Raw genomic sequence first — 27654 nt, 5'->3', positions numbered from 1 at the left:
CGATAATGCAGGGCTGGGCTTCTCCCGCTCCGCCCCCCCCCCATGTGTTTCTCAAGTTGGCAGTCCTGACCCCCACCCACCAGGTTTAATATCTTGGCTGCCACGCTGCAAGTAAATGAACGTTTCTGTGGCAGGATTATGCCTCATGCAGTTAAAAAATAAAGGCATTCACTGCCTAGGTTTGTTATATTCCAGTGCGCTCGATTGCCACGCTGTCTCGTGTGTGTGTGTATGTGTGCGTGTGTGTAAAATGTTCCGGTGGGTTTTTCTGTGCCAGTCTCCTCAGCTGCGCCCTTGGAAACTAGCAACCGAGAGCGCAGCCCAAGTGCCATAAGGCACGCATTTCAAGCCCACGCCCAGGAAGAATCCTGGGAACCATAGTTCACCTCTGAGAGATCTACAAGTCCCAGCACCCTGAACAAAATCACAGATTCCTTTTCTGTTGGTGGGGTGCTCCTCCCGGCTTCAGATCCCGCGCAAAGGGAGAGCAAGAGCGGATTCTCTTCACCCCCGTCTTGCAGCCAAAGCGCCCCTGCAAATCTTGCGAGGGCTGCCTTCGGAGGTCTTTCCTCGAGAACCGCTCAGCCAAGTTCTTCCAACGCAGGGCTGAAGTTCTGCTGGAAAGACGCCCCTTCCGCCCTCCCCGCCCTCCAGTCTCCTGCTGCTGCCGGAGGGAAGGATCTCCAAAGGGAAAAGAAGGCGACGCGCAGGGCAAGAGACGGGGCTCTCGGAGCGGGTTTCCTGCTGCTCACCGGCCAGGCCTCTCTCTTTCCCGGCGAGTTGGCCCGGGGATCGCGCCCACCTGCCTCTCTGTCTCGGCACAGTCTCCAGATCTTCTGAGTTTTTCTCTGGCCGAGGCTTTGGCTGGGCTGTGGCTGGCGGAGAATGAGCGCAATGGGGACTAAGTTCTTCTTTTCCACAAATCTGTCACGTGGCCTCATTTTCTTACATCCTGAGAACCCGAATCTGCAATCCGCCAGTTCCCTCCTTCTGGACATCTTTTTGGAGTTGAAGGAGGGGGAGGGGGAGTGGGAGAAATTCCAGCGCGAACTGCTCAGATTCCCGGTCAAGGAGGGCGTCAGAAGAATCTCCGAGGAGTTGCTCAAGGAAGCCATGCCTTTGCAGCTCGTAGACCTGCTGTTCAGCTACTACGGTGAGGCTTATGCTGTGGAGGTGACGGCCCTGGTGCTGCAGGAAATGGACTACAATCCGCCGGTGGACGATCCCTCGGGTATCACCTGGCAAAGTAAGGGACTGGGAGCGGGGCGGGGGCTCGATCCGACTGATGGTGCTGACGCCTCGCGGGTTCTGTCAGTACCGAGAGCTCAGCTCCTTCCCATGGTTGCCTTGTCCTTGGGTGGGGAAACCTTTCGAGCAGGAGAGTCGCATATCCTCCTGGGTAACATTCCAAAGAATCATAGGATCTAAGAGTTGGAAGGGACCGCAATGGACATCTGCAATTTAGGGATTTCAGCTAAAGCATCCATTACAGATGGCCAACCTCTTCTTTAAAATCTCCAAGGAAGGAGAGTCTACCACCTCTTGTGGGAGTCTGTTCCACTGCTGAACAGCTCTTACTCAGTGGCGTAGCGTGGGGGGTGCAGGGGTGGGACGGCTGCACCGGGCGCAACATCTGGGGGTTAGGGGGCGCAAATCCACGGGTTAGGGGGCGCAAATTACTTGCCTTGCCCTGGGTGCTGATAGCCCACGCTACGCCACTGCTCTTACTGTCAGAAGCTTTTTCCAAATGTTTAGCTGGAATCTCCTTTCTTGCAACTTGAAGCCATTGCCTGGAGTCCAGAGCAGGAGAAAAGACCCGAATTCCGGGAGTGGGGGGGTGGAGGTCCAGGGTGAAAGTGAGTGGAATGATGGATATAAATCTTCCCTGTGTAAAGTGAGGTGGCGTCTTCCCACACCCCTCTGCCCTCCATCTGAACCAGGGCTGGCCCAAGACATGTTAGCACCTGAGGCAAAACACTACACGGCATTCGTTCCCCACCAGGGAAGAAGGAACATCAGAAACAGGGTGGGAAATAAACTTAGAAGCCTCTAAAGTGTTAAGAAGAGGCCTGTAAGTCAATGGAGTCTTCAAACCCTCTTGGATCAGTTTCTCTCTTCTGGGCCAGGCTGAGCTCCTTCAATCACCTGAGAGGCTAGAAGGATGAGAAGCTGCCTTAGAGCACATTGGGCCACTGGGTCCATCTAGTTTGTTCCAGGGATTTAGGCAGGAATCTTTCCAAGCCCTTTCTGGATCCTCCAGCGATTAAACCTGGGATCCTTTGCATGCATGTGATCTACTACAAATCCACAGCCCTTCCCTACTTAGTCCAGTCTGAAAGTGCTCCAACAGGAAGAGAAGGATTTAGGAATGCTGGATTTTTCTGTTCAATACTTCTACTAACATCAATAATCACCACAGTGCAGTTTACACAATTATGCCTGCTGGCCACACTGAATACATTGAAGGAGTCAGATCTGAAGAAGTTCAAGGTCAAACTCAGCAAGTTCCCCGTCAAGGAAGGTTATGTCAGTATCCCCAGGGAGCTGCTGGTTGAAGCAAATGTTTGGGAGCTCACAGAACTGCTTCTTGCATACTGTGATGAGGATTATGCTGTGGAAGTGGCCTCAGAGGTGATGAAAGCCTTTGTCTGTGAGCCGGTGCCAGAATGTCGCTCTTGTTTCACCAGGAAAGGTAAGGAACTTGGAAGGGAGAACGTTGGGTGAGTCCGATGGGACTGCTTCTTGAGCAGGACTGTGTGTGTGTGTGTGTGTGTGTGTGTGTGTGTGTGTGTGTGTGTGTAACCTATGTGCCAATCTGTGTATGTCTTCTTGACATTGTGGGAATGTTAAGGAAGGTTGGAGATGATCTGTTGTTTTGATATTATCCCCCCTCACTCATGCTAGTGATAAACAGCAGAGCACATTCCCTTTTCAACTTATAGGAAGCTAGTTGATGATTCATTAGAACCTCTGCTGATAAACCTTCAAGGAAGGAGAGTCTATAACGTCCCAAGGAAGTCAGTTGCACTGCTGAACAGCTCTTACTGTCAGAAAGTTCTTCCTGGTATTTAGTCAGAATCTCCTTTCTTGTAACTTGAAGCCATTGGTTCGTGTCCTGCCCTCAAGAGCAGGAGAAAACAAGCATGCTCCCTCCTCCATGTGACAGCCCATAAGATATTTGAAGATGGCTATCATATCTCCTCTCAGTCTCCTCTTTTCCAGGCCACACATACACATCTCCTTCAAGCATTTCTCATAAGGCTTAGTTTCCAGACCCTTGATCATCTTGGTTGCCCCCCTCTGCACACGTTCCACCTTGTCAACATCCTTCTTAAGTTGTGGTGCCCAAAACAGGACACTGTATTCCAGACATAGTTTGACCAAGGCAAAATAAAGTCATACTATTATTTCCCTTGATCTGGACAATATACTTCTGTTGATTCAGCCTGGATTAGCATTAGCTTTTTTATGCTGCTGTATCATACTGTTGATTCATGTCAAGCTTGTAGTCCACTAAGACCCCTAGATCCTTTTCACATATGCTATGGGTTGTCAGGTCAATAGGCTCTCCCACACAAGACAAGCACTCTGATTATTTTCTCCCCCCCCCCATTTTTAAAATTGTTTTTCCACATTTATGACAAAAAAGGCATTACAAAACACACAACAAAGAAAAACACTTTACGATACAGTAAGCTAAACACACACAAAAAATATTTCTTCAGATATTTAATTCTCATAACATTATAACATTATAACTGACTTCCTCGCATCCCCTCTAACTGAATTTCATTATATCACCTGTATGACAGTTCTCCAAATTCATATTTCTAATAATATTGACTCCTAACATTTACTAACCTCTTCTCCTTTATTAATATTCCAATCCTTAATATTTACTAACACATATTCTTATTCTACCCCTAAGCCTATTTGTTGCTTCCAAGAATTTTCTAGTTATCTTATATTACAATATTTAGCTAAATATTATTTAAATTTCTTCCAATCCTCTTGTGTCTCCTCTTCTTTCTGGTCACGGATTCTTCCAGTCAATAAATCCAACATCTTCATCTGCCAATCTTCTATTGTTGGTATTTTCTGCAATTTCCAATTTTTGGCTAATAAAAGTCTTGCCGCTGCAGTGGCATAAACAAACAGTCTAACATCTTTTTTGGGCAATTCCAATCCTATTATACCAAGTAGAAAGGCTTCTGGTTTCTTAATAAATGTATTTTTCAACATTTTTTTCAACTCATTATAAATCTTTCCCTAGAAGTCTTTCACCTTAGGACACATCCACCACATATGGTAAAAAGTACCTTCTTTTTCTTTACATTTCCAACAAAGATTATCATTTGTATGGTAGATCTTTGCTAATTTTACTGGGGTTAAGTACCATCTATACATCATTTTCATAATATTTTATTTTAATACGGTACATGCAGTAAACTCAACCCCTTTCTTCCATAGCTTTTCCCAATCATCCAACATTATATTGTGTCCAACATCTCTTGCCCAGTCATCACAGATTTAACTTGTTCATCCTTTGTATGCCATTCCAACAGTAAATTATACATTTTAGAGAGATTTTTAACATTGGTATCTAACAATTCCGTTTCCAATTTGGATTTTTCTGTCGCAAAACCATTTTTCTTATCAAGTTTATACAATTCATTGATAACCATCCATCCAATTTATCTTTAATTTGGTCAAATGGTCTCAATTTAAATCCTTCATTATCTTCCAACAATAAATCAGTGTATTTCAACCATTTACTCTCCATATTTTACTTTTTGTGTGCCTTTGCTTCCATTGGTGAAATCCACCTGGGTGTTCTCCTTTCTAAGAGATCTTTATACCTTATCCAAACATGATATAATGATTTTCTAATTACATGATTTTTTAAACCTTTATGAGCCGATATCTTATCATACCATAAATATGCATGCCATCCAAATACATTTTTAAATCCTTCCAAATCTAATACATCAGCATTGTGTAACTGAATCCAATCCTTGATCCAGCAGAAAGTCATATTTTTAAATCTAGCAGGGAAAATCCCCCTCTCGCATTTGAATCTGTTAGTATTTTATATTTAATTCTGGGTTTTTTCCCTTGCCAGTAAAAACTTACTGACTCCTTCCCAGTCAAGGAGGAGTCAGTACATTCTGGAAATAATTTTGTTATTATTATTTAACAGTTCTTTTTCTAATTTTGAGGGCTCGTTATTAAATCCATTTTTAAAATCTTGTTTAAATGTCTCAAAGAGCTGGTGGTATTCCAGCCATCCCAATAATTGATTTTTTATTTCTTCGTACTTTTTCCATTCACGAGGTCATTCTAGACACAGCCAATTTTTTACATTAGAACCTTGTCTTTCTAAATAATCATTCAAGCACTTCCATTCCTTCTTGACTGTATTCATTGGCTTTAGTCTTATTATATCCAAGCATTTGGCCAGTTCCAAATATTCACATAATTTACATAACCATTCCTCTTTGGTCGGTACCTGGTTACCCTTCCAGTACTTAGCCACCAGGATTCTTGCCACAGATGTCGCATACAGGAAGAAGTTAGTATTTTCTCTAGAAATATTACTATTTAATACAGTGGTACCTTGGGTTACATACGCTTCAGGTTACAGACGCTTCAGGTTACAGACTCCGCTAACCCAGAAATAGTGCCTCAGGTTAATAATAATAATAATAATAATTTTTATTTTTACCCCGCCCTCCCAAGCCAAGGCTGGGCTCAGAGCGGCTTACAAGCAATAATAAAAACAAGTTAAATGATTACAACTTAAAAACAAAATTAAAAAATACAACATTAAAATACTGAAACATTAAAATATTAAAATGTAGCCTCATTGCAGAAGGAGAAGGAAAAGAAAAAAGAAAGAGAGGGAGGGAATCAAATTGGCTCCAAGCCAAAGGCCAGGCGGAACAACTCTGTCTTACAGGCCCTGCGGAAAAAAATCATATCCTGCAGGGCCCTGGTCTCGTGAGGCAGAGCGTTCCACCAGACCGGAGCCAGAGTTGAAAAGGCCCTGGCTCTGGTTGAAGCCAATCTAAATTCCTTAGGGCCCGGGACCACAAGGGTGTTGCTATTTATGGACCTTGAGGCTCTCCGTGGGGCATACCGGGAGAGGCGGTCCCGTAGTTACGAGGGTCCTAGGCCGTGAAGGGCTTTAAAGGTCAAAAGCAGCACCTTAAATCTGATCCTGTACTCCACCGGGAGCCAGTGCAGCTTGAAAAGCACTGGGTGAATATGCTCCCATGGCAGGGACCCTGTGAGGAGTCTCGCTGCAGCATTCTGCACCCGCTGGAGTTTCTGGGACAGCTTCAAGGGCAGCCCCGCGTAGAGCGAATTACAGTAGTCAAGCCTGGAGATGAATGTTGCATGGATCACTGTGGCCAGGTAAGGGACCAACTGCTTGATGCGACGAAGGTGGAAAAATGTTGCCTTGGGTGTTGCTGTAACTTGCGCCTCCATGGAAAGGGAGGCGTCAAGGATTACACCCAAACTCTTAACTGAAGGCAATGGCACTAATTGGGCCCCCGCAAGAGAAGGGAGTTGGTCCCTCATCCCCATGCCATCCCGACCCAGCCATAGGACCTCTGTCTTCGAAGGATTTAGTTTCAATCGGCTCCCACGAAACCATTCAGCCACAGCTTGCAAGCATCTGGTCAGTGTGTTTGGGGCTAAGTCGGTGTGGCCATCCATCAGCAGTTAGAGCTGAGTGTCATCAGCGTATTGGTGACAGCCCAGCCCAAAGCTCTGGATAATCTGGGCAAGGGGACACAAAGTTAAGAACTTTGCTTGAGGATGAGAACAGAAGTCGTGCTCTGGCAGTGCAGCGGAAGCAGGAGGCCCCATTAGCTAAAGTGGTGGTTCAGGTTAAGAACAGTTTCAGGTTAAGAACGGACCTCCGGAACAAATTAAGTACTTAACCCGAGGTACCATTGTATACCCAAAAGGTATGTTTCTGGTCTTTTGCCATGTGAAGTTCTTAGTAACTTTTTTATTTCTTCATGGATCATGTCCCAGAACTTTCTGATCTCTGGACGTGTCCACCACATATGGTAGAAGGTTCCAATCTGCTTTGTACATCTCCAACACTTATTACTAAGCAATTTGTTCATTTTAGCCAATTTCTCCGGTGTAAAATACCACCTGTGGTGCATGTTCAGGTAGTTTTCTTTTATTAAATAACATGTTGTAAAATTAATCTTTTTTTGACCACAGTTTTTTCCACTCTTTATATTCTATTACATAACCTAAGTCCTGCTCCCATCTTATTATGGCCTTTCCCTTTTTCCTCTTTTTCTATTTGAGCATTCTTTAACAGCTTGTACATTTTGGAGAGAGTCTTTTGGTTGTTCTGTAAAACCTCCTGCTCTAAGATTGATGCTTTGTTATCAAACCCTTTTAAAGTCTTATCTTTTTCAAAAGTCCCCCTAAGCTGGTAATATTCTAGCCAGTTTAGCCCTAGTTGCTTGAGTTCTTCAAACCTTTTCAGTTTGGGGCAATAATTTATCTCATCCACCAAGTCTCTGTAAGTTGGCCAGTTATTGTTCATGTTATTCTTATGAATGTCAGTTGACTCTATAGGTGATATCCACCAAGGGTTTTTTGTTATAACTTTGGATTTATTCCTCTCCCAAACCTTGAATAAGGCTTTCCTCATTAGGTGGTTCGTGAAGCCTTTATGTGCTTTTATGCCACCCGAAAACCTTGTCCCAGCCCTCGGTATTCCTAAGCAACATCCAGTCTTTCAACCAAGTCCAGCATGTGGCCTCAAAGTACATTCTGAGGTCCAGGACCGCGAAGCCTCCTCTTCCTCTGGGTTCTGTCAACAATTTAAATTTCCTTCTTGCTTTTTTGCCCTGCCAAATGAAATTGGCCAGGTCCCTCTGCCAATCTTTAAAACATTTTGTCCCAATAATTATTGGAATTGTCTCAAAGAGAAAGAGGATTTTGGGAAGTATTGTCATTTTAATCACTGATATTCTGCCCCATAATGACAGCTTCAATTTACTCCAATTTTCTAAATTTCCTTTAATTTCCTTCCATTTTTTAATGTAATTGTCTTTAAATAAATTAGTGTTCTTATTTGTAATCCAGACCCCCAGATAGTTTACTTTATTTGTGGTCTTTAGACCCGTTATTCTTTCTAGATCCTCTTGTTCCATCTCTTCCATATTTTTTGTTAATAATTTAGATTTATTTTTACAGTATTCAGTTTAAATCCCGAGACCTCACCAAATTCATTCATTTTCACTAGTGCTTTTTGTATGCCTTCAATTGGGTTTTCAAAACAGTGGTACCTCTGGTTGCGAACGGGATGTCATTTTGCACTTGTGTGCATGCACGAGTGGCAAAACCCGGAAGTAACCCTTTCCAGTACTTCCAGGTCACTGTGGGATGTACCCTGAAAGAATGTAACATGAAGCAGATGTAACATGAGGTATGACTATAGTAATAATCACATCATCAGCAAATGCCTTCAACTTGTAATATCGGCTACCTAAATTGATGCCCCTTATTTCCTGGTCTTTCCTTATTGCTATTAAGAGAGTCTCCAACGTTGTGATAAATAAGAGTGGGGACAAGGGACAACTTTGTCTAGTCCCTCTTTCTATATTAAATTCTTCAGTGATTTCATTATAATTATTTTGGCTTTCTGGTTGTCATAAATTGCCTTAATTCCATTCATGATGTTGTTTCCTATTCTCAAGCTCTCAAAAGTTTTAATTAAGAAGTTCCACGATATGCTATCGAAAGCCTTCTTCCAGTAGCATTGCTACCTTATTGCTTGATTTCATTTATGTATATTCCAGTAAGTCATTAATTATCCTTGTATTATTTCTTATTTGCCTCCCCGGTAAAAAGCCGGCTTGATCATTTCCTATTACCCTGTTTAAGAAATTTTTTAGCTTGTTAGCCAGGATACCTGTAAATATTTTATAATTCATGTTTAGTAGTGAAATTGGTCTATAATTCTTAATAAGTTTTCTTAGATGCCTCCCACTTTTCTTTCTTGTTGGTATTGTCTGCCTTTGTGCCTTCAGTATGACTCAGGAAAGGACTCAGGAAAGCTGTTGACATGCACTCACTTTCTCAATATCTAGCAGCAGAGCGACTTTGCAAAATGCATGTTTCAAGGCACCGGCCAGCTGAATTATTGTCGTCAAAAATTAATCAAGCTCTGGAGGAACTGGTTCCATCAGAAAAAGCCACCAAAGGGTAATTTCTGTACTTATATAATTGACTGAAGCCACAATTTTAGCTACAATTATATCAATGTTTTCTGCTATGGCCTGTCGGCTACGCAAATAAAGTCTATTGATTGATTGATACCAATGTTTTCCCCTCTCAGCTAACCCTTCCAATCCAAAACAAACATAAAATCCATTAATCTTAAAACAATACAAGCTTTCCTGCTTAAAACAAAAATGCTTTAGCACTAATTTAATAAATGTGTGTGTGCCCCTGCTTTGGAAAAAAATACTTTGAAAATTGCTATTTTGGACCTTTCCCACTTTCTGCGTCAACCATTGGGCAGCAAAACCAAAGTGCATATTTTCCACTGATGCTGGCAGGTTGCCAGATACTTTAAAGGCTTAGCAGCTGGGGAGTGGAGGCAGGACTCCACAGGCCTTGGAAGGCCCCAGGGAGTGCACCCGAGGGCTACCTGTGGTCCACTGGCTGCAGGTATCCTGCCTGTGTCATAGAATACCAGACCTGGAGGGAACTCGGTGGGCCATCTATTCTAGTCCAGCTGCTGCTTGAAGCAGAAAACCAAGAGCTAGAGCCTCCCCAGCAAATGACTCTTGGTATCTGAAAGACCTTTAACCCTCCAGCCCTGTATGTCACATTAAGCTGGTCTGAGGGCAGAGAACTTTCCAGTTGCTTGGGGGACAAAGTGGTCGTCAGTGAATGGCTCACAGTCAGGATAGCTTGGCTGGGATTATCATCTCACTCCCGCCCCGTGGAGGGACGAGTTGGGAGGGCACGGTAAGGATTGGAATTTGTTTTGGGGAAAAGAACCCCTAAGGGGCAGGGAACCCAAAGATTGGGGGAAGGTTGAAGGAAAGGACCACAGCAAGGAGTGGTATGGCTCACATAAACGTGAGGCAACCCATAAGCTAGAGGGCTGCCCAGAGGGCTGCTAGAGGGCAACCCATAAGCCAATTTCAAACACTACAAAAGCAACTTCATAATAATATGACAAATTAGCATAGTTTCATCATAACATGTTGATAATATGAATTTAGGTGGGCCAACAGTTTGATTCCGTGTGAGAGACAGTGGCGCCAACTTAAACAAAATATGGGTGGGGCAGGCCTGCCTACTTCCCCTGCCCCCTTGCTGCACTAAGTCTGGTGTCAGGCCAGTATGCACCCAGGCAGCTGCATTGAGTGTAGGCAGTTGGTGTTGTTGTTTGCAGCACGGCCAGGGTGCTTGCTCTGCCTCCCTCTGTCCCTATGTCAGCTGCCTCCTCTCAGCCAGGCATCTGCCTTGCCCATGCCTGTCATCACCCACTGGCCAGGCATGCTCATCTTTGCTCAGGCTGCCACCATGGTAGGTTGGGTGGGGGCTGTCCCCACTGCAGGAGGGTGCCACACAGAGAGAGGGAGTGAGCAATTGATGGAGGGATGGGAAGCCAGGTAGGAGACAGACACACACACACAAACCACACACTCACATCCACCACACCCCCGCCACTGCTGTGTCCCACTTTGCTCCTCCTGGAGGAAAGCCAGAAACAAAGAGTGATGCCTGGCTGGGGGTAGACAGCAAACCAAGGGAGGGAGAGAAAATATTGAGGGGGTTGTGTCCTAAGAAGAAAATTATTAGGGGGCTGGCCAAGGGAGCATGGTTGGCATTTATGGTAAGGGAGCAGTCTGCATCCTAACTACGTTCTTATTCTCCTCTCCCCGCCTTCTGTCACCTAAATAAAATAAATGTTTCTGCCACAGGTCATTGGAAAGATCCACAATCTCTAGTAATGAGATGATCTGCAAGGGAAGAAAACAATTAATGGAAATTCTTGAACCGGATATTGAGCATTTTGTAGATGTGCTGTACTATTTCTATGTCATCACTCTGAAAGAATACAGAGACATTTGCGAAATGTTGAAAATTTTAAAAAGTGAAAAATTGCTGAGTATAATCCAGGAAAGAGGGGAGCAATCTTGTTGCAGGTTCCTGGAATGTGTAGAAATGGCACATCCAGGTACCATTCTGATTCTGCTATCTGCAATGCATGGTGAGTTTGACTTCGAGTTCTTAAACTTCAAGGGCAGTTCAACTAACTTCCGCCTTGCAACAGTCATCAGGCAAATAATTGTCTTCCTTCTACAGATTTGGATCAAACTCCACTCAAGGCAGCTGGCCCAATAGAGCCAGAGGTGGTTTGGGACTCAGAAAGGGGCAACGAAGCATACAGGTGAGTGATCTCTCCATTAGACATTTAAAAACCTTTTCCATTCAGGGAACGGTTTTAACATTTAATTGTTCCACAGAGCACATCTGGTTTCTGTGGGTCTCACAGTCATCATATATGGTGGTGCTCCCTAAAACATACAGAGTACATCTACACTATGTTCTGCACGTTGCAATGAACAGTTGGCCATGGTGGGAAAATTCTCTCTGAAGGAAGCTTACCCACCAGTCCTGATCTCTTCACTGAGGAACTCCTGGGTCCCTCAAACACAGCTGCAAAATCATTACCTTGGAGCATTGCTTTTGCTTATTATTTCCAAGAGAGTGAAAAATATGGAACTCTGCATTTTTTTTTTGAGGAACTGTTGTTTCTCCTCCTTTATGTGGGATGTAAACACAGGAGCAGTCAATGACAACATTCCTAGAGTGTACATGTTAAAACATAGGGAGGGATGTCTGTCCAGCAAGCGGGTAAACTTCCTGGGGACAGACTTCCTCCACATGTGACCGGAGGTGGGTGTGGGCTCACCTGTGCAGGTAAATGATAAAAGCACAGGGCAGGCAGCCATCTCTCTCTCTCATCTTCATCTTCTGAAGGAGCAACATGCCCTCTTGGCTCTCAGCCAAGAGAGGAGGATAGGACTATCTTGCTATAAGATAGATTCTGAATGTATGTAACCTTTTTAAGCGTGTCTGCCTTCTGGGATCATATTGTGAACAGAACGTGAATAAACTCTTTTATACTTTTATAAAGACTGTGTTGTGTCTTGTATTTTAAGAGGGAACAAAGGGGGAAATTACCAGAGTAATTATTATAGAGGTTCTAGCGAACCTGTGCAGACGTTACCGTTTCGAATTTAAAGGGGAATGTTATAAACTCTGCTGATATTTTGGGAACTTGTTAGCACAAATTGGATTAGGATATAATCTCACAATATATCATCTCCTGCACCCCTGAACATTCCCACACTTAAAAACATTTTATTGATATGATTTAAGTTATATCCCTCCTTTCTCCCAAAGAGTTCAAGGTGGCATGCATGGTTTCCCTCCCCTTCACTTTGAAGCAGTGTGCTTTTTGGTCTGGTGTTTAGAGCTAAATGGGTACATGGGTTACAGATCTCTTGCCGTGGTTTCTGTCTATGAGAAATTTCCCTGATGTTCTAGTATCATCAACACACAGGTAAACAGAAGATGAGTAGTTACTTTCACCAGCTTGCTTTGCTCTGCATGAAGGCACCATTTTAAAAACACCTTCTCTGTATATGAAAAACCACCTTTTTTACTTTTTGGGTGGCCTCATAGCAGTTGTGCTTCAGTTGAGTGATGCTTGACCAGGAGATGTCCTTCTGTCAATTTTTTACCTCCATAACTCAGCGTGTGAAGCATCTCCTGCAAAAATATCAATTAGACGAGCAGTGGAAGTTCTCCCAATTCATGTTTGACACGCAGCGTAAATTAATAATGCAGAATCTTCTTCAGTAAAAGAATAAAAGTTTTACTGAGTTAAAATAAATATCCCACCTTTCACTCCCTTTAAGGAGTCTCAAAGTGGCTAACATTCTCCTTTCCCTTCCTCCCCCACAACAAACACTCTGTGAGGTGAGTGAGGCTGAGAGACTTCAAAGAAGTGTGACTGGCCCAAGGTCACCCAGCAGCTGCAGGTGGAGGAGCGGGGACGCGAACCCAGTTCACCAGATTACGAGTCCATCGTTCTTACCACAACACCACATTGATTCTCACAGCATAGTGAACAGAAGATTAAGTTAGCTTTAGAGCATACACAGAGTTACTGAGTCACACAGAGTCTTGAATGTGCACAGGCTTCACAAAGCTCAGACATTCACTGCAGACAGAGACACCAGAGACACTGGGTCTGCCTGCAAGCAGATACAATATTTATACAGAGAATGACTCATCCTCAGGATTCAGTGATTCCGCATGCTAAATGATTCTGCAGCTTTTCGGCATTTCACAACATTTCTAGACTCCCTTACTGCTTCTGCTCTCAAATACAATGTTCAACCTGATTCCCCTTTCATCTTTCCCTTTGTGCCATTCAGAGTGTGCACCACTGAGGCTGGCTCCTTCCATTGCGCTAATACGGATCTCATATGTGAAGTGAGAGAAGCTGTGACTGTAACATACCACTTTGATTCATGGCCTAAGCACCTGGAAGAACAGACCACTGAGGAGTGGCAGGCCGCTGGCCCTCTGCTCAACATTAAAGTAGATGCAGCAGAAGCTGTGGCCGCCATTCACGTCCCTCACTTCTTGTGTCTTGAAGGTATGGCAGTGGGAAAGTTCCCAGCATTATAACCATACTAGGAGGAATCCTAAACAGGAATAATTCCATTGACGTTTCCAGAATGCTATGGGGCTGCAGTGTGGATTCTAGAAATCAGTAGTATTGGCTTACTAGTTGTGATGGGATAATGAGCTGCTTGTGCATAAAAGCTTGATCCCTCTGGTGTTTGGCTGGTCAACCAAACTGAGGCACTAACGGAGCCTCCCAAGGCGTGACTCCGTTAGTCGCTGGTAGAATCTGACAGTGGGCGTCTACGAAATTTACGCCAACATAAAAGTTGTTTCACGGACATGCGCCTTCGTGACTCTCTGCGTGACAGCTTCCGGCGAAGGGTGGGAGTTGCCAACGGGGGTCTTGTTACCTCTGCACTATTCTCACTAGAAGTATCCCAGAGCCCTCCCTCCTCCGACTCCTCTTCTGCCGGAGCTTCTGCTCTCCCCCTGCTGGTTCCCTCCTCCGCTGCAGAATCTCTCCGAGTCTGCTGGAGCCTCTGCACCATCTCTCTTTCCGATGGCAGTTCCCTGACATCCACCTCCCCCTCAGGGCCCCCTTCACCCCCCGCTTCCTCTCCCACTGGCGGTGAGGGCGGAAAGCCCCTAAAGGAACTCTCCTCGTCGTCCGAGGATTCAAACACTTCTAACCATGGCGTACCGTCTCTCTCCCCGTCTTCCTCTTCTTCGTCGGAGTCGGCTTCCTCACCCATCCCTGACTCTGGGAACCCTCCAAACTCTCCTTCCTCATCGGTGGTCCCAAAGTGTTCCCTTCTAAATCGTGCCACGGGTTGCGGTTTTTTTGGGAAACGCCGCTGAAATGTTTCTATTAAAACCTCGTCATTGACTACCTCAGCGGGTACCCAAGTGTTTTCCGACTCTACTTCCCCCTCCCATTCTACCAGATATTCCACCTGATCCCCCTTCCACCTGGAATCAATGATTCCTGCCACGTTCATGTCGCGTTCTCTCTCTTCTATCACGGGCGTTCGGGAGACCTCTCTCTCACGCTCCCCCCCCCATTCACGTCCCTCTCGGTACGGCGACAGTAATGACCTGTGAAATACTGGGTGCAATTTCATGTGACTGGGCAGTCTGAGTTTGAATGCTACTGGGTTCACCTGCTGTATGACCTCAAAGGGTCCCAATCTTTTGGGTTTCAGTTTCTTACAACCCCCCTTGAAAGGTAGTCCCTGGGTGGATAGCCACACCCGGTCTCCCACCCTTATAGTTTCACCTTCCCTCCTATTTTTGTCTGCTTGCTTTTTATATTCTTCCTTGGCTCTCTCTAAGTTAAGTGGTAGCTGACGGTGGATGGCTTCCATCTCTTCAACAAAATGTTCCGCCGCCGGCACACTCCACCTCTCCCCTCCTTCTCCTGGAAATGCCCTGGGATGACACCCATAATTTGCCAGAAAGGGACTCAGCCCTGTGGACACGTTCTCAGCGTTGTTGTAGGCAAATTCTGCCAGAGGTAACTTATCTACCCAATCATTTTCTCGGTCCTTTACATAACACCTCAGGTATTGTTGTAAAATCCCGTTTGCCCTTTCCGCTTGCCCATTTGTTTCCGGGTGCCGGGCAGTGGAGAAATTGATTTCCACGTGCAGTAAGCTCATAAGTTTCCTCCAGAACCTGGAAGTAAACTGTTTCCCTCTGTCGCTGACCACCCTCAAGGGGGCGCCATGCAACCGGAAAATATGCTCTACGAACAACTTGGCGGTTTCCTCCGCTGTGACCGCATGTGAACAGGCTATAAAATGACACATCTTAGTTAATAGATCTACCACTACCATGACCGCCGTTTTGCCCTTGGATTTTGGCAGGTCCGTCATAAAATCTATGGAGACTGCCTCCCATGGCCTTTCTGGTGTGGGTAAGGGTTGTAAGAGCCCCGCTGGCGCCACCCTCTCCCCTTTCGCTCGCTGGCACCTGTCGCAACCCCTGACATATTCCCGTACATCCTCCCTCACCTTGGGCCACCAAAACTCCCTGGTAACCAACCACATGGTTTTGTGCTGTCCAAAATGCCCCGCTGTGGGGCTATCATGCAACTGCTTGAGTACTTTGCCCCTCAGTTCCCCATCGGGTATGTACAGTGCCACTTTGTAATACAACGCCCCACTCTTTTCTTCAAACCCCCCTGTGTTCTCCTCTGTCCTCCTGAGTTCTCTGAGTTTCTCTTGGGCGTATTCGTCGTTCTCCGTACCCTCTAACAGTTCTTTCTGCCCCACCAAAGCCGCCCCACACACCCAGCGGTCTTCAGGGATTACGTGCCTTGCTTCCGGCGCGCCCTCCCCCTCTAAGTACTCAGGCTTTCTGGAAAGAGCGTCCGCCCTTACGTTCTCGGACCCTGGCACGTAACGAATCTCAAAATTGAATTTGGAGAACTCCTGGGCCCATCTCACTTGTCTCTGGTTCAGCACTCGGGCTGTTCTCCAGTACTCCAGATTTTTGTGGTCAGTCCGGACTTGAACCTTGTGCTGCGCCCCAATCAGCAAGTGCCGCCATCTCCGGAATGCTTCATGAATGGCGAGCAGTTCTCGGTCGTATACTGTGTAGTTCCTCTCGGATTTGTTCAACTTCCGCGAGAAGAATGCACACGGTCTCCATTCAGACGCATCTTTCCCCGGCTGGAGAAGCACGGCCCCTACCGCTCGGTCTGACGCGTCAGTCTCCACTCGCATTGGTTGCCGTAGATCCACGTGCAAAAGTTGCTCCTCCGACGCAAACGCTGCCTTTAAGCGTTCGAATGCCCCTTGCGCTTCTTCCGTCCAAGCAAATTTTTTCTTGCTGCTAAGACAATCCGTGATGGGCGCTGTTAAATGGGCAAAGTTCTTGATGAACTTCCTATAGAAGTTTCCGAAGCCCAGGAACCTTTGCACGTCCTTCTTGGTCTTTGGTGTTTTCCATTCCAGTACCGCTTGAACCTTGCTGGGATCCATAGCCAACCCCTTGTCAGACAACCGGTACCCCAGGAATTCCACCTCCCTGCTATGAAACTGGCATTTCTCCAGTTTCACCCACAGCCGATTTTCTCGCAGTTTGCTCAGTACTTCTCTAACATCTCGCACATGCTGCTCCTCATTCTCTGAGTACACCAGGACGTCATCTAAGAACGCCACGCAGTTCTTGTAAAGCAATGGCCCCAGGACGTGATTCATGAATGATTGAAAGCAGGCGGAGCCCCCTTGTAATCCAAAAGGCATAACTAGGTACTCAAACGCCCCCAAGGGGGTGAACATAGTGGTCTTCCACTCATCCCCCTTCCTCACACGTATCAAGTTATATGCCCCCCTAAGGTCCAGCTTGGTAAAAATCTTCCCTTTTCTCACCCGTGTCAGAATGTCATCAATTCTGGGCATAGGGAAAGTCACTGGTTCTGACACAGCATTTAGGGCCCTGAAATCACACACAAGCCTGGGTTTGCCCGTGTTTTTTTTGTCCACAAAGAACACTGGGCTGCCCCCCACCGCTCGTGACTCTCTGATGAAACCTCGCTTGAGGTTCTTGTCAATGAACTCCCTTAACTCCTGCATCTCACGGTCTGACATGGCATACAGCTTGCCCACTGGCAATTGTGCTCCTGGGAGTAAGGTGATTTGACAGTCAAAGGGTCTGTGCGGGGGCAGTTTATCTGCTTCCTTTTCACTGAAGACGTCAATCAAATCAGCGTATTGTGGTGGCACCTTCCCCTTGTCAGTCACTTCCATCCCTGCTAGAGTGGCTCTGGCCCCTGCCTGACCCTCTCCCTCCTTGCAGTGTTCTAGGCAATGTGCTGAACCAAAGGAAACCACCCTCTGATGCCAGCCTACTAGCGGATCGTGTAGTGCCAGCCAGCTCATTCCCAGAATGATGGGAGCTCCTCCCAAGGTGGCTACATTAAACGCTATCAGTTCTGTGTGTCTTGCCACCCTCATAATCATTGGTACAGTCTGTTGGCTCACTTCTCCCCCCAACAGTTCCCTCCCATCAATCGTGGTTACTTGCAAAGGCTTACTTAATGGGAGAGTTTGTATCTGGTGTTCAGCAGCAAACTCCTTACTCATGAAATTACAGGAGCTGCCTGAATCCAATAGCGCTTTTATCTTTAGTGGGTGTCCGTTTGACAGTTCCAGCAACACCTCTATCACAAGCGCTGGTCTTGGAGGTTCCGGCGTGGGCACATTCACTCCCTGGCCTGGCTGCTGTGCCCTGATGTTGGCAACCAGGCGTTGGCTTTTACTTGCTTCTCTATTTCTCCTTCCTCCTTTCCCCCAACAGTTCCCGCCATGCCCTGCCATTCCTTCCTTTGCGGACAAACTCTGGCAAAGTGCCCTGGCTGTTGGCAGAGATAACATCTCTTGGCACTCTTTCCCTCCTTCTTCCGCCCTTCACTGGTGTTTGAAACTGCGCGCGCGCGCGCTGTTCCCAGTTCCATCGGCTCTGCGGGCGGGAAAGACTGCTCCGGAATCTCTGGAATGCGGAAGTCCTTCCAACGTTCCCCCTTTCCTTCCCGCTTTTCCAAAGCTCTTGCTTCTTGGCGCGCTCCTATGGACAGTGCAGATTTAGTCAGCTGATCCATAGACTCCGCCCTGGGCGCCCGGGAAAGTTCATCTTTCACGGTCGGAGAGAGCCCTTCTTCAAATAACATTTGAATAGGTTCACTTGCTAGATCCCACCCCAGTCTATGAATAAGCATAGTGAACTCAGTCCAGTACTCACGTACAGATCGGCTCCCCTGTTTGCACCCCATCAACTGCCTCCGCACCACCCCCTGCTCAATCTCGCTGGAAAACATCAAGTCCATGGCGCGAAAAAACTTCCTCGTGTCCTTTAAGATATCATTATTGGCTGCCATCAGGGGTCGAACCCAGTCCCTCGCCCCTCCCTCTAGATGGCTAATTACGTACGCCACTCTAGAGTTCTCATCGGTGAAGTCATCAAACAGTAGATTGAGAGCATATTGCATCTCCGTTCTAAAGGCTTGATAGTTCCTGGGATCCCCCCCAAATCTCTGCACCAATCCAGGCACCTTTCTGGCAAGTGGGGCGGTTTTCCCCTTATCCGCATCTTGAGCCCTCCTCTCCTCAAGCCTCGCCGTTTGCAGCGCGAGCTGGACCTCCATCGCCCTGTACCTTTCCTCCAGGCTTGGACCTGCTCCAGCTCCAGCTCCTGCGGTTCCGGCTGGTTCGCTCATGATGCCCTCTGCTTGCACAAGCTGCTTTCAAAGACTGTCAGATTGCTGTGATGGGATAATGAGCTGCTTGTGCATAAAAGCTTGATCCCTCTGGTGTTTGGCTGGTCAACCAAACCGAGGCACTAACGGAGCCTCCCAAGGCGTGACTCCGTTAGTCGCTGGTAGAATCTGACAGTGGGCGTCTACGAAATTTACGCCAACATAAAAGTTGTTTCACGGACATGCGCCTTCGTGACTCTCTGCGTGACAGCTTCCGGCGAAGGGTGGGAGTTGCCAACGGGGGTCTAGTTACCTCTGCACTATTCTCACTAGAAGTATCCCAGAGCCCTCCCTCCTCCGACTCCCCTTCTGCCGGAGCTTCTGCTCTCCCCCTGCTGGTTCCCTCCTCCGCTGCAGAATCTCTCCGAGTCTGCTGGAGCCTCTGCACCATCTCTCTTTCCGATGGCAGTTCCCTGACACTAGTCTTTTGTAATTTTTCAAAATGTTCCAACTGTGCTGTTTTATTATTTTCTATGATTTGAATTCTGTTGTAAGCTGCCATGTCAGCATATTGTCCTGTGGAACAACATTATAAACCTCTTAAAAGACAATAGGAAAATAAATGTTTGCATGAAATAATAAGGTAAAGGACCCTTGACAATTAAGTCCAGCCGCAGACAGCTCTGAGGTTGCAGCGCTCATCTCACTTTACTGGCTGAGGGATCCGGCATTTGTCCGCAGACAGTTTTTCTGGGTCATATGGCCAGCATGACTAAGCTGCTTCTGGCGAACCAGAGCAGCGCACGGAAATGCTGTTTACCTTCCTGCCGGAGCAGTACCTATTTAGTACCTATTTATCTACTTGCACTTGATGTGTTTCGAACTGCTAGGTTGGCAGGAGCTGAAATGGGGGGGGGTAAGTTTCACTTTCCCACTGCTAACATGCTTGTCTTTTCAGGTGACGACAGTTCCCATGTCTACATTGCACATTTTGTTGAAGGGGAGATGAGGCTGGAGAAGCCAGACAGAGTGGAGCCTCACCATGCTGTGTTGGAAAACCCCAAGTTCTCTTCCCTTGGAGTCGTTTTCAAAAAGTGGTTTAAGCAAAAGATCAACACTGTCGTACTGCTCTATCAGAGACTTCGACTGGAAACACCAACATTTCACCTGTACCTCCTGCCAAATGACTCTTCTATAGTAATGGTAACTGGGAATCTCCAACTTGTTTCAAAGTGAAGTTTGCAATATTGAAATCCACCCTTTTCCTTTGTTAGCCAGCCTGCTTGCTAGAGGCCAAATGTCCTGCCTGGTTCTCTAAACAAACGTTGTTGTCACTGACTTGTGAAAACAAAATTCTAAGCACATTTTCTTGGAAGCCTTCACTGAAATAAGTAAGGCTTCCTTCAGATTTATTGATGAACAAATTCAGCTTTGTTCATTAAGGAATCAGCTTGATAATTATGAACTGTCTATAAGAACTCTTGAGGAAAAACATTCTTCCTGATTTGCAGTGTTGGCACATGGGAGATCAAGCACATTATCATATTACCTTCTCAATCTGAACTTTTCTTAAAATTGCCTTCTGATGCTTCATTCAGATATTGAGGTTTTATGGCTTCTGTGGTTTCCTGCATGGTCTCATCAAGAAAAGATGAGGTGGACGCAGGATTGCTGGTACCTCTCTGCCAACTTGCTCAGGCTTAGTTCAGGCTGCCCAGTTCAAGAGCTCTGGCTTGAGTTCCCCATGTGTAGTTTCTGGTGCCATAGTAGTTTAATTTTCTTCACACTGCAGATGTGGAATCTGCGTATCTGCCGGTGCTTTTGGACTACAGCATCCATCATCCCTGACCCCAGCTGGTTGGGTTTGATTTGAGTCCAACAACATCTAGAGGCCATCAGGTTCCCCATTCCTGCCTTAGCTGGTGTTACGGTGTCAAGAAGGTCATAGGGATCCGGTCTTCAAGAAGTTTGGTTCCCTCTTTGCATATCTAAAAAGTGAATTTATTTGCCATTCCCAGGCGGTCGAAAAGCGTGAAGTAAATTCAAAGAGAATAGAGAAACCCCCTGTGACCCTGAAACCGCTGATGATTGGTTCTCAGATATCTTTGAAGGCTTCAGAGGATGTCACAATCTATCCTAAGGTGAGACAAATATGATGAAAAGTACTACTGGGGAAGAGTCAAACTGTGAAGTCTGAGAATGGGAGAAATTCAACCAGGATCCCTCTTCACCCTTTAAGTTGACTCCCTTGCAATGGTGGGTTGGGCTAAGCCAGATTCACACTTACAGAGGTTTCATTCTTTCCCACAGGAACTGAAGTTTCAATACCTGGATGCAGAGAAACTGCAGCAGTATGTAGAACTGTCTGCTGAGGAAATGCAAGACAAGTTCAACTTCTACCTGATGAAGAAGGGCACGACTGAAATTATTTGGAAGGCGCATTTGAAAAAAAGTGAGTTTTAATCAAGGGAAGATCGTGAGGTTGGGTCATATCTTAGGAGGCAGGACGGAAAAAGACCACCAGTCACGTTCCCTCTTTGACTGCCTCTTTCTTATTCTATTTCAGGAGAGTTAATTTCAGAGGAGATGGATTCTCCTATTCCACACCCAGCACAAGGTGAGCAGGTTTTAATTATTTCTCTGCATGTATTTGTATCCCACTTCCCTCCCAATAGGAGCACAGAGGGCTGATAAAACAGTAGCAGAACTGCTTTTGCTGACATTGAATTCCTCCCTTGAAGTTTTACAATGTGAGCTTTTCCATTTTAAATTGATTATCAGTTCTTAACATATCCAAGAGAAACTTGGATGTGATTTGGAAGTCTTGGGCTCATCTCCCACCATGCTCATTTTATTCATTGTCCCTGCTTGCTTTGTATGTATTCCCTCCCTCTTCACCTTCCCAGGGGCTTGTGGCTGCACACCAACCAATGCATCATTCAGCAGAACTAACCCTGGACATAGTGTGGAAGGCAGGTAAGGCTTAACCCTTTCTCCCCCACTCCATTTCACCAAAAAACCCATCTTGCCATTAGGCACAGTGAAGCAGCTGCCTCAGGTGGGCAACAGGTATTGGAGGATGGGAAGCAATGGGGAGGCTCTGAAAGTCGTTACTCAGAATTCAGATAAATTCTCGGGGAAATTGCATGTATGATGAACACTTCTGAAGACAGATATGTGTGTTCCTGTAAAGAGAAAGAGAAAGAGAAAGAGAAAGAGAAAGAGAAAGAGAAAGAGAAAGAGAAAGAGAAAGAGAAAGAGAGATTCCACCAAATGGGGGGGGGGAGCACCAATTTATTTATGGCTGGAGCTTTTATCTACCACTGCAGATTCACCTAACCCCAGCCAACATTCACCTGTACTCTGCTCTTTAACAATGCCTTGAACTGTATCCCACTAGTTATGGTAATTTTGATGTGGTACAAAGCCAGCCAGACACTGTTTTAATGAAATAAATGTAACATTATATTCTTGATTTATTTTAATCTATAAAGGTATGATGGGATGAATGTGGGAATATTCAAGGATGCAGGAGAGGATATATTGTCTGATTATATACTTATCTAACTTGTGTTAACAGGGACGCGGGTGGCGCTGTGAGTTAAAGCCTCAGCGCCTAGGGCTTGCCGATCGAAAGGTCGGCGGTTCGAATCCCCGCGGTGGGGTGCGCTCCCGCTGCTCGGTCCCAGCGCCTGCCAACCTAGCAGTTCGAAAGCACCCTCGGGTGCAAGTAGATAAATAGGGACCGCTTACCAGCGGGAAGGTAAGCGGCGTTTCCATGTGCAGCTCTGGCTCGCCAGATGCAGCTTGTCACGCTGGCCACGTGACCCGGAAGTGTCTTCGGACAGCGCTGGCCCCCGGCCTCTTGAGTGAGATGGGCGCACAACCCCAGAGTCTGGCAAGACTGGCCCGTACGGGCAGGGGTACCTTTTAACTTGTGTTAACAAGTTCCACAATTTCAGCAGAGTAACATTCCCCTTTATTTTAAGTTTGCAGCGGCTGCGTTTGCTCAGGCTCGCTAAAGCCTCTATAATAACTATTCTGGTAATTTCCCCTTATTCCCTCATAAAATAGAAGGGACAACACAGTCTTTTACAAAAGTATAAAAAGAGTTTACTCACATTCTGTTCACAATCAGATCCCAGAAGGCAGACTTAGGCTTAATGAAGTAATATACATTTGTAGTCTATCTCTTAAGAAGACAGTCCCTCTGTCCTCTCTTGGCTGGAAGCCAAGAGGGAATCTTTGGCTTAGTAGATGCTGTTTCTTTGATGCATGTGGAGAAAGAGAGAGAGATGGCTGCCCTGCTCTGTGCTTTTGTCATTACCTGCACAGGTGAGGCCACACCCACCTCTAGTCACATGCAGAGGAAGTCTGTCCCAGCCCAGAAGGAAACAGGAAGTTTACCTGCTGGCTGGACGAACATCCCTCCCCATGTGTAAACATGTTCACTCTAGGAATGTTGTACTTGACTGCTCTTGTGTTTCACATCCCACAATGAGTACTCTACTTTGTTTTGTTACTGTTTTTTAAGGCATACTTACATTTGCTTTCATAAATGTAGCTTACAATCCTTTATCACAGTATTTAAAGCAGGAGTCACCAACCTTTTTAGATGGGTGGTCCATTTTGAATCTTGAGAACATGTCTGTTTTTTCCTGCCTCTGGGGGGGGTGACAATGCAGAGGGATGGAGAAGACCATCACAGACAGCCTGGTGTCCACCCTGGAGAACTTGCAAGAGAACGAACTCAAGAAGTTCAAGCTCAAGCTCCATGAGTTTCCTGTTAAGAAAGGCTGTGACAACATCCCTCGAGGGACACTGGAGAAGGCAGATGTGGTGGACCTGAGCCTGCTTCTGCTGAATTTCTATACAGGGGATTATGCCGTGCAGGTGACAGCTGAGGTGCTCAGAACCATCAACTGCAGGGATGAGGCAGAGAGGCTCCTCAGGCATTGCAGGAAGTGGTAAGAAAAGAAGAATGCTGGCAGCCCACTCCCAACATGGACAGCAATTCAGATCATCCCTACTTGGGGGCTAAGGAGGCGGAAGGAGGAAAGTGATACATGAGGGATGGCCAAACTATGGGAGATGTATTGAGGATTAAATCTGTAGATTTTGATCTAAACCTCCTCTTCTAAGTATGAGGGAGAAATGCATATGAAATCTAGCTGTGAAGCCTTTTTCGCAAGGACCTATGAGTTTTGCAGTTTATTCAAGTTTAGGAATTAAGCAAACCCACCATTCAATCCCTTTCAGTCTGCTTACCTTCCTCCTCTTCACCTCCATTGCAGAGAATGCACCACACATTTTAGTAAGATAATTGGAAAAGGCTTTCCTTACATTTCCATGCAAGCAGCATATACAGAAAAAGTAGTATAGTATGCAGAAAAATACTTCTAAGTTACAATAAAATTGCAGTAGTCTTAGCAAACATGACTGAAAGTAGAAGCCTCAGCCACACAGGTCTGCTCAGCTTGAAGGCGTGGTGGAAAGAGAGAGTCTTGTCACAGGCAGAAGGAAACATAAATAATTGTCTACTTTTTTACAGAGTTCCTGCCCAGAGGAGCCAAAGGAAATGACCACACACACAGAGTCCTCTCTAGGAAGTTCAGGAACTCTGTGTATACTAGCCCTGTACTGTCTAGCAGAACATGTGTTCTTATGGCTGCAACCCCCACATGAATTAGTGCTCTTCAGCTGTGAATTTATTTAAAAATTGAATGTGTATACCACTTAGTTGTAAAAAAATCCCTTCACAATTTAATAAATATAACTTTATAAAAGTAAAGTGCATATTAAAACACTTGTCAGCTTTAGCTCTCTGATCAGGCCTGCCTCAACAAAGAAGTTGTTTCACATTCTGAGGATATTTCTCCAGAGGCCAGAGGGATCCTGGTAGTGGGTGCTTCAATGACTGGCAATATGGACATTTGGGTGTGAGCTGGGCACATAGACTGCTGGGTGAATTGCTTTCCTGGCTTCCTCACATTCAGAGTGAGCTCCACAGAGGCTGACTCCTTACTTTGTGGCGATACTGATCTCCTATGCGAGATGAGAGGATCTGTGATCATATCATACCACTTTGATTCATGGCCTAAGTATCTGCATGACTGGAAGACAATTCCTTGTTGCTGGTCCAAGCAGTTCCATACACTTTCCTCACTTCCTGTGTCTCACCTCGCCCAGTGGTTTTCAACCTTTTTAAGTCCACGGCTTCCTTGACCAGCCACTCATCCTTTCTGCAGCTCCCCTATGGGAGCCACTGACGCTGGGGTTCTGCTACAAGGCACACATACTGGGGAATCTCTCCATTCCGTCCCACTCCTATTTTTGGCACACATGTAAGTGGGAGTGCGTGTGTCAATGGGAAGCCAAGAAACGCCACTGCTCTGCAGGGCTAAGCTGATGCACTCCACATGGCAGCCCAGCTTCCCTTTGGTTGGGTGGGGGGAATGGAGAGGGCAAAACAAGATTAAGATCAGAAGCAGAATTATTTTTGTTACCATGGGGAAGGAAAACCAAGAAACACACAGCACTTGACAAACATGCAGACACAATCCTTTCCTGCAACATTCTCCTGCATGCACGCAAACCCCATCAAGCTACTTTGTTAGGTTCTTGCATTTTCTCAAGCCCTCTATGTAAAACTAAGGAACTGTTTGTTACTGAAGCTGGGGAGGATTTTTGTTTGGAGGAGAGAGATTTTCAAAATATAAACAGTCATGCAAAAGTGTTTCCCTCTTTTTTTGTCACTGTTTTACTTTGGGAAGATAATGTGTTGCAAGTTAAAGCTGCCAGCTTCCCTGAATGTTCCTCAGAATGAGAGAGAGAGAGAGAGAGAGAGAGAGAGAGAGAGAGAGAGAGAGAGAGAGAGAGAGAATATGCAGGAAGATCAGGGTTGCAAGTTAATGAAAGGACGGCTCCCCTGAATGTTCCTCAAGTCACCCCAAGATGCCATGACAATCCATCTGAAAATACCCACAACAGCAGGAATTCTAAGTTGAATTGAATATAATGTGGTGGAACACAGAAAGAAAAATAGGTGTGCTTGGTTTCTAAACCCAGGCTTGTATGTCCCCCTTTGTAGCATGTCTGTCCCTCTGAAATCACCCTGACTGATTATAGCATGGTGATTCCTCAGCATCAGTAGATCTTGAATAGGCAGCTCCAAAGTGTTTCTGCAAACATCTTCCCAGGGCACAAGGACTCAATATTTCTATGATTTACACCTGCCCTACGTTGTACTTTGAACTTTAGTTTTATGCCTACCAACGCAGCTAATAAAGTTTCCTGGTAGCATGAGGATTTCAGGCAGGTTACTGTAAACAAAGGCTGGGCCAGTGATCTCTTCCTTGTAGGCAGCAAGGTGGAGAAAGATCAGGCATGGATGAATCCGTATATGAGCATTGGACTTGTGGGCTCCTGCAGAGATCCATCTGGTCTCTGATGCAGCTTATCATTTGCATGAAACTGCTGAAAGAGTTTTATTTGGAAATTTCTCATATGGTTTCATGGAGCCAATTCCTGGGGTGGGGAGCTCCCTCATTGGAGGTCATAGGAGCCAACTCCTAGTGGCCAAGGACCCTTTGCCCTCCCCCATAAAATATGAGTTCCCCCCAAAAAGTTGACAGTCATTGACATTCAATCCATGACTCTTGAATTAAGTAGAATAGGAAAGATCTCTACACATCATATCAATACTCTCTGCACTAAGAAATGCTGACTGACAGTGTATGCATCGCAGGGCTGGGCTTCTCCGCCCCCCCCCATGTGTTTCTCAAGTTGGCACTCCTGACCCCCACCCACCAGGCTGCCACGCTGCAACTAAATGAAAGTTTCTGCGGCAGGATTATGCCTCATGCAGTTAAGATATAATTCACTGCCTATGTTTGTTCTATTCCAGTGCGTTCGATTGCCACGCTGTGTGTGTGATTGTGTGTGTGTAAAATGTTCCGATGGGCTTTTTGGTTTTTCTGTGCCACTCTCCTCAGCTGCAGCCCTTACAAGGTGGGGCATGACTTGGCTGACATGCGGGGTGGGTGTTTTGCATTTCTTGGAGGGGAGCGCTGTGTCCTCCGCAAAAGAAACTAGCCTCCGAGAGCGCAGCCCGAGTGCCATAAGGCACGCATTTCAAGCCCACGCCCAGGAAGAATCCTGGGCTTCGCAGTTCACCTCTGAGAGATCTACAAGTCCCAGCACCCTGAACAAAATCACAGGTTCCTTTTCTGTTGGTGGGGTGCTCCTCCCGGCTTCAGATCCTAAGCAAAGGGAGAGCAAGAGCGAGCTCTCTTCACCCCGTCTTGCAGCCAAAGCGCCCCTGCAAATCTTGCGAGGGCTGCCTTCGGAGGTCTTCCCCCAGAACCGCTCAGCCAAGTTCTTCCAACGCGGGGCGTGGCTGGGGAGCCCGAAAGGTGAGCTGCTGGAAAGACGCCCCTTCCGCCCTCCCCGCCCTCCAGTCTCCTGCTGCTGCCGGAGGGAAGGATCTCCAAGAGTTTCCTCGCCAAAGGGAAAAGAAGGCGACGCGCAGGGCAAGAGACGGGCTCTCGGAGCGGGTTTCCTGCTGCCCACCGGCCAGGCCTCTCTCTTTCCCGGCGAGTTGGCCCGGGGATCGGGCCCACCTGCCTCTCTGCCTTGGCACAGTCTCCAGATCTTCTGGAGTGCAGAATCTGGATATTAATTACTGGGATAAGTGGGCCGGTTACCTGTTGCAACCTTTTTGTATGCAAAATCTCCAGCATTGGGTGAGT

At 46.3% G+C, this 27654-nt stretch overlaps 1 protein-coding gene across 2 annotated transcripts; it reads left to right on the top strand.

Moving 5' to 3' along the window:
• Positions 1-689: 689 nt before the first annotated feature.
• Positions 690-24668, top strand: LOC309353965 (uncharacterized protein). 2 transcript variants are annotated; one of them, XM_081883625.1, is made up of 13 exons: positions 690-1246; positions 2420-2692; positions 9132-9246; positions 10983-11272; positions 11368-11452; positions 13512-13735; positions 19863-20107; positions 20923-21045; positions 21215-21356; positions 21471-21521; positions 21811-21880; positions 23590-23871; positions 24456-24668. In XM_081883625.1, coding segments are annotated over exons 1-13 (2262 nt in total). In that variant the 5' UTR covers positions 690-885; the 3' UTR covers positions 24457-24668. The 2 variants fall into 2 exon arrangements, with proteins under 2 accessions (XP_081739751.1, XP_081739752.1); XM_081883626.1 differs by lacking the exon at positions 24456-24668 and having other exon boundaries at positions 23489-23729.
• Positions 24669-27654: the final 2986 nt, after the last annotated feature.

This window comes from Podarcis melisellensis, assembly GCF_964234715.1.
Source record: "Podarcis melisellensis genome assembly, chromosome: 13".
NCBI lineage: Eukaryota > Metazoa > Chordata > Lepidosauria > Squamata > Lacertidae > Podarcis > Podarcis melisellensis.
This window is presented reverse-complemented; position numbering and strand designations above follow the sequence as displayed.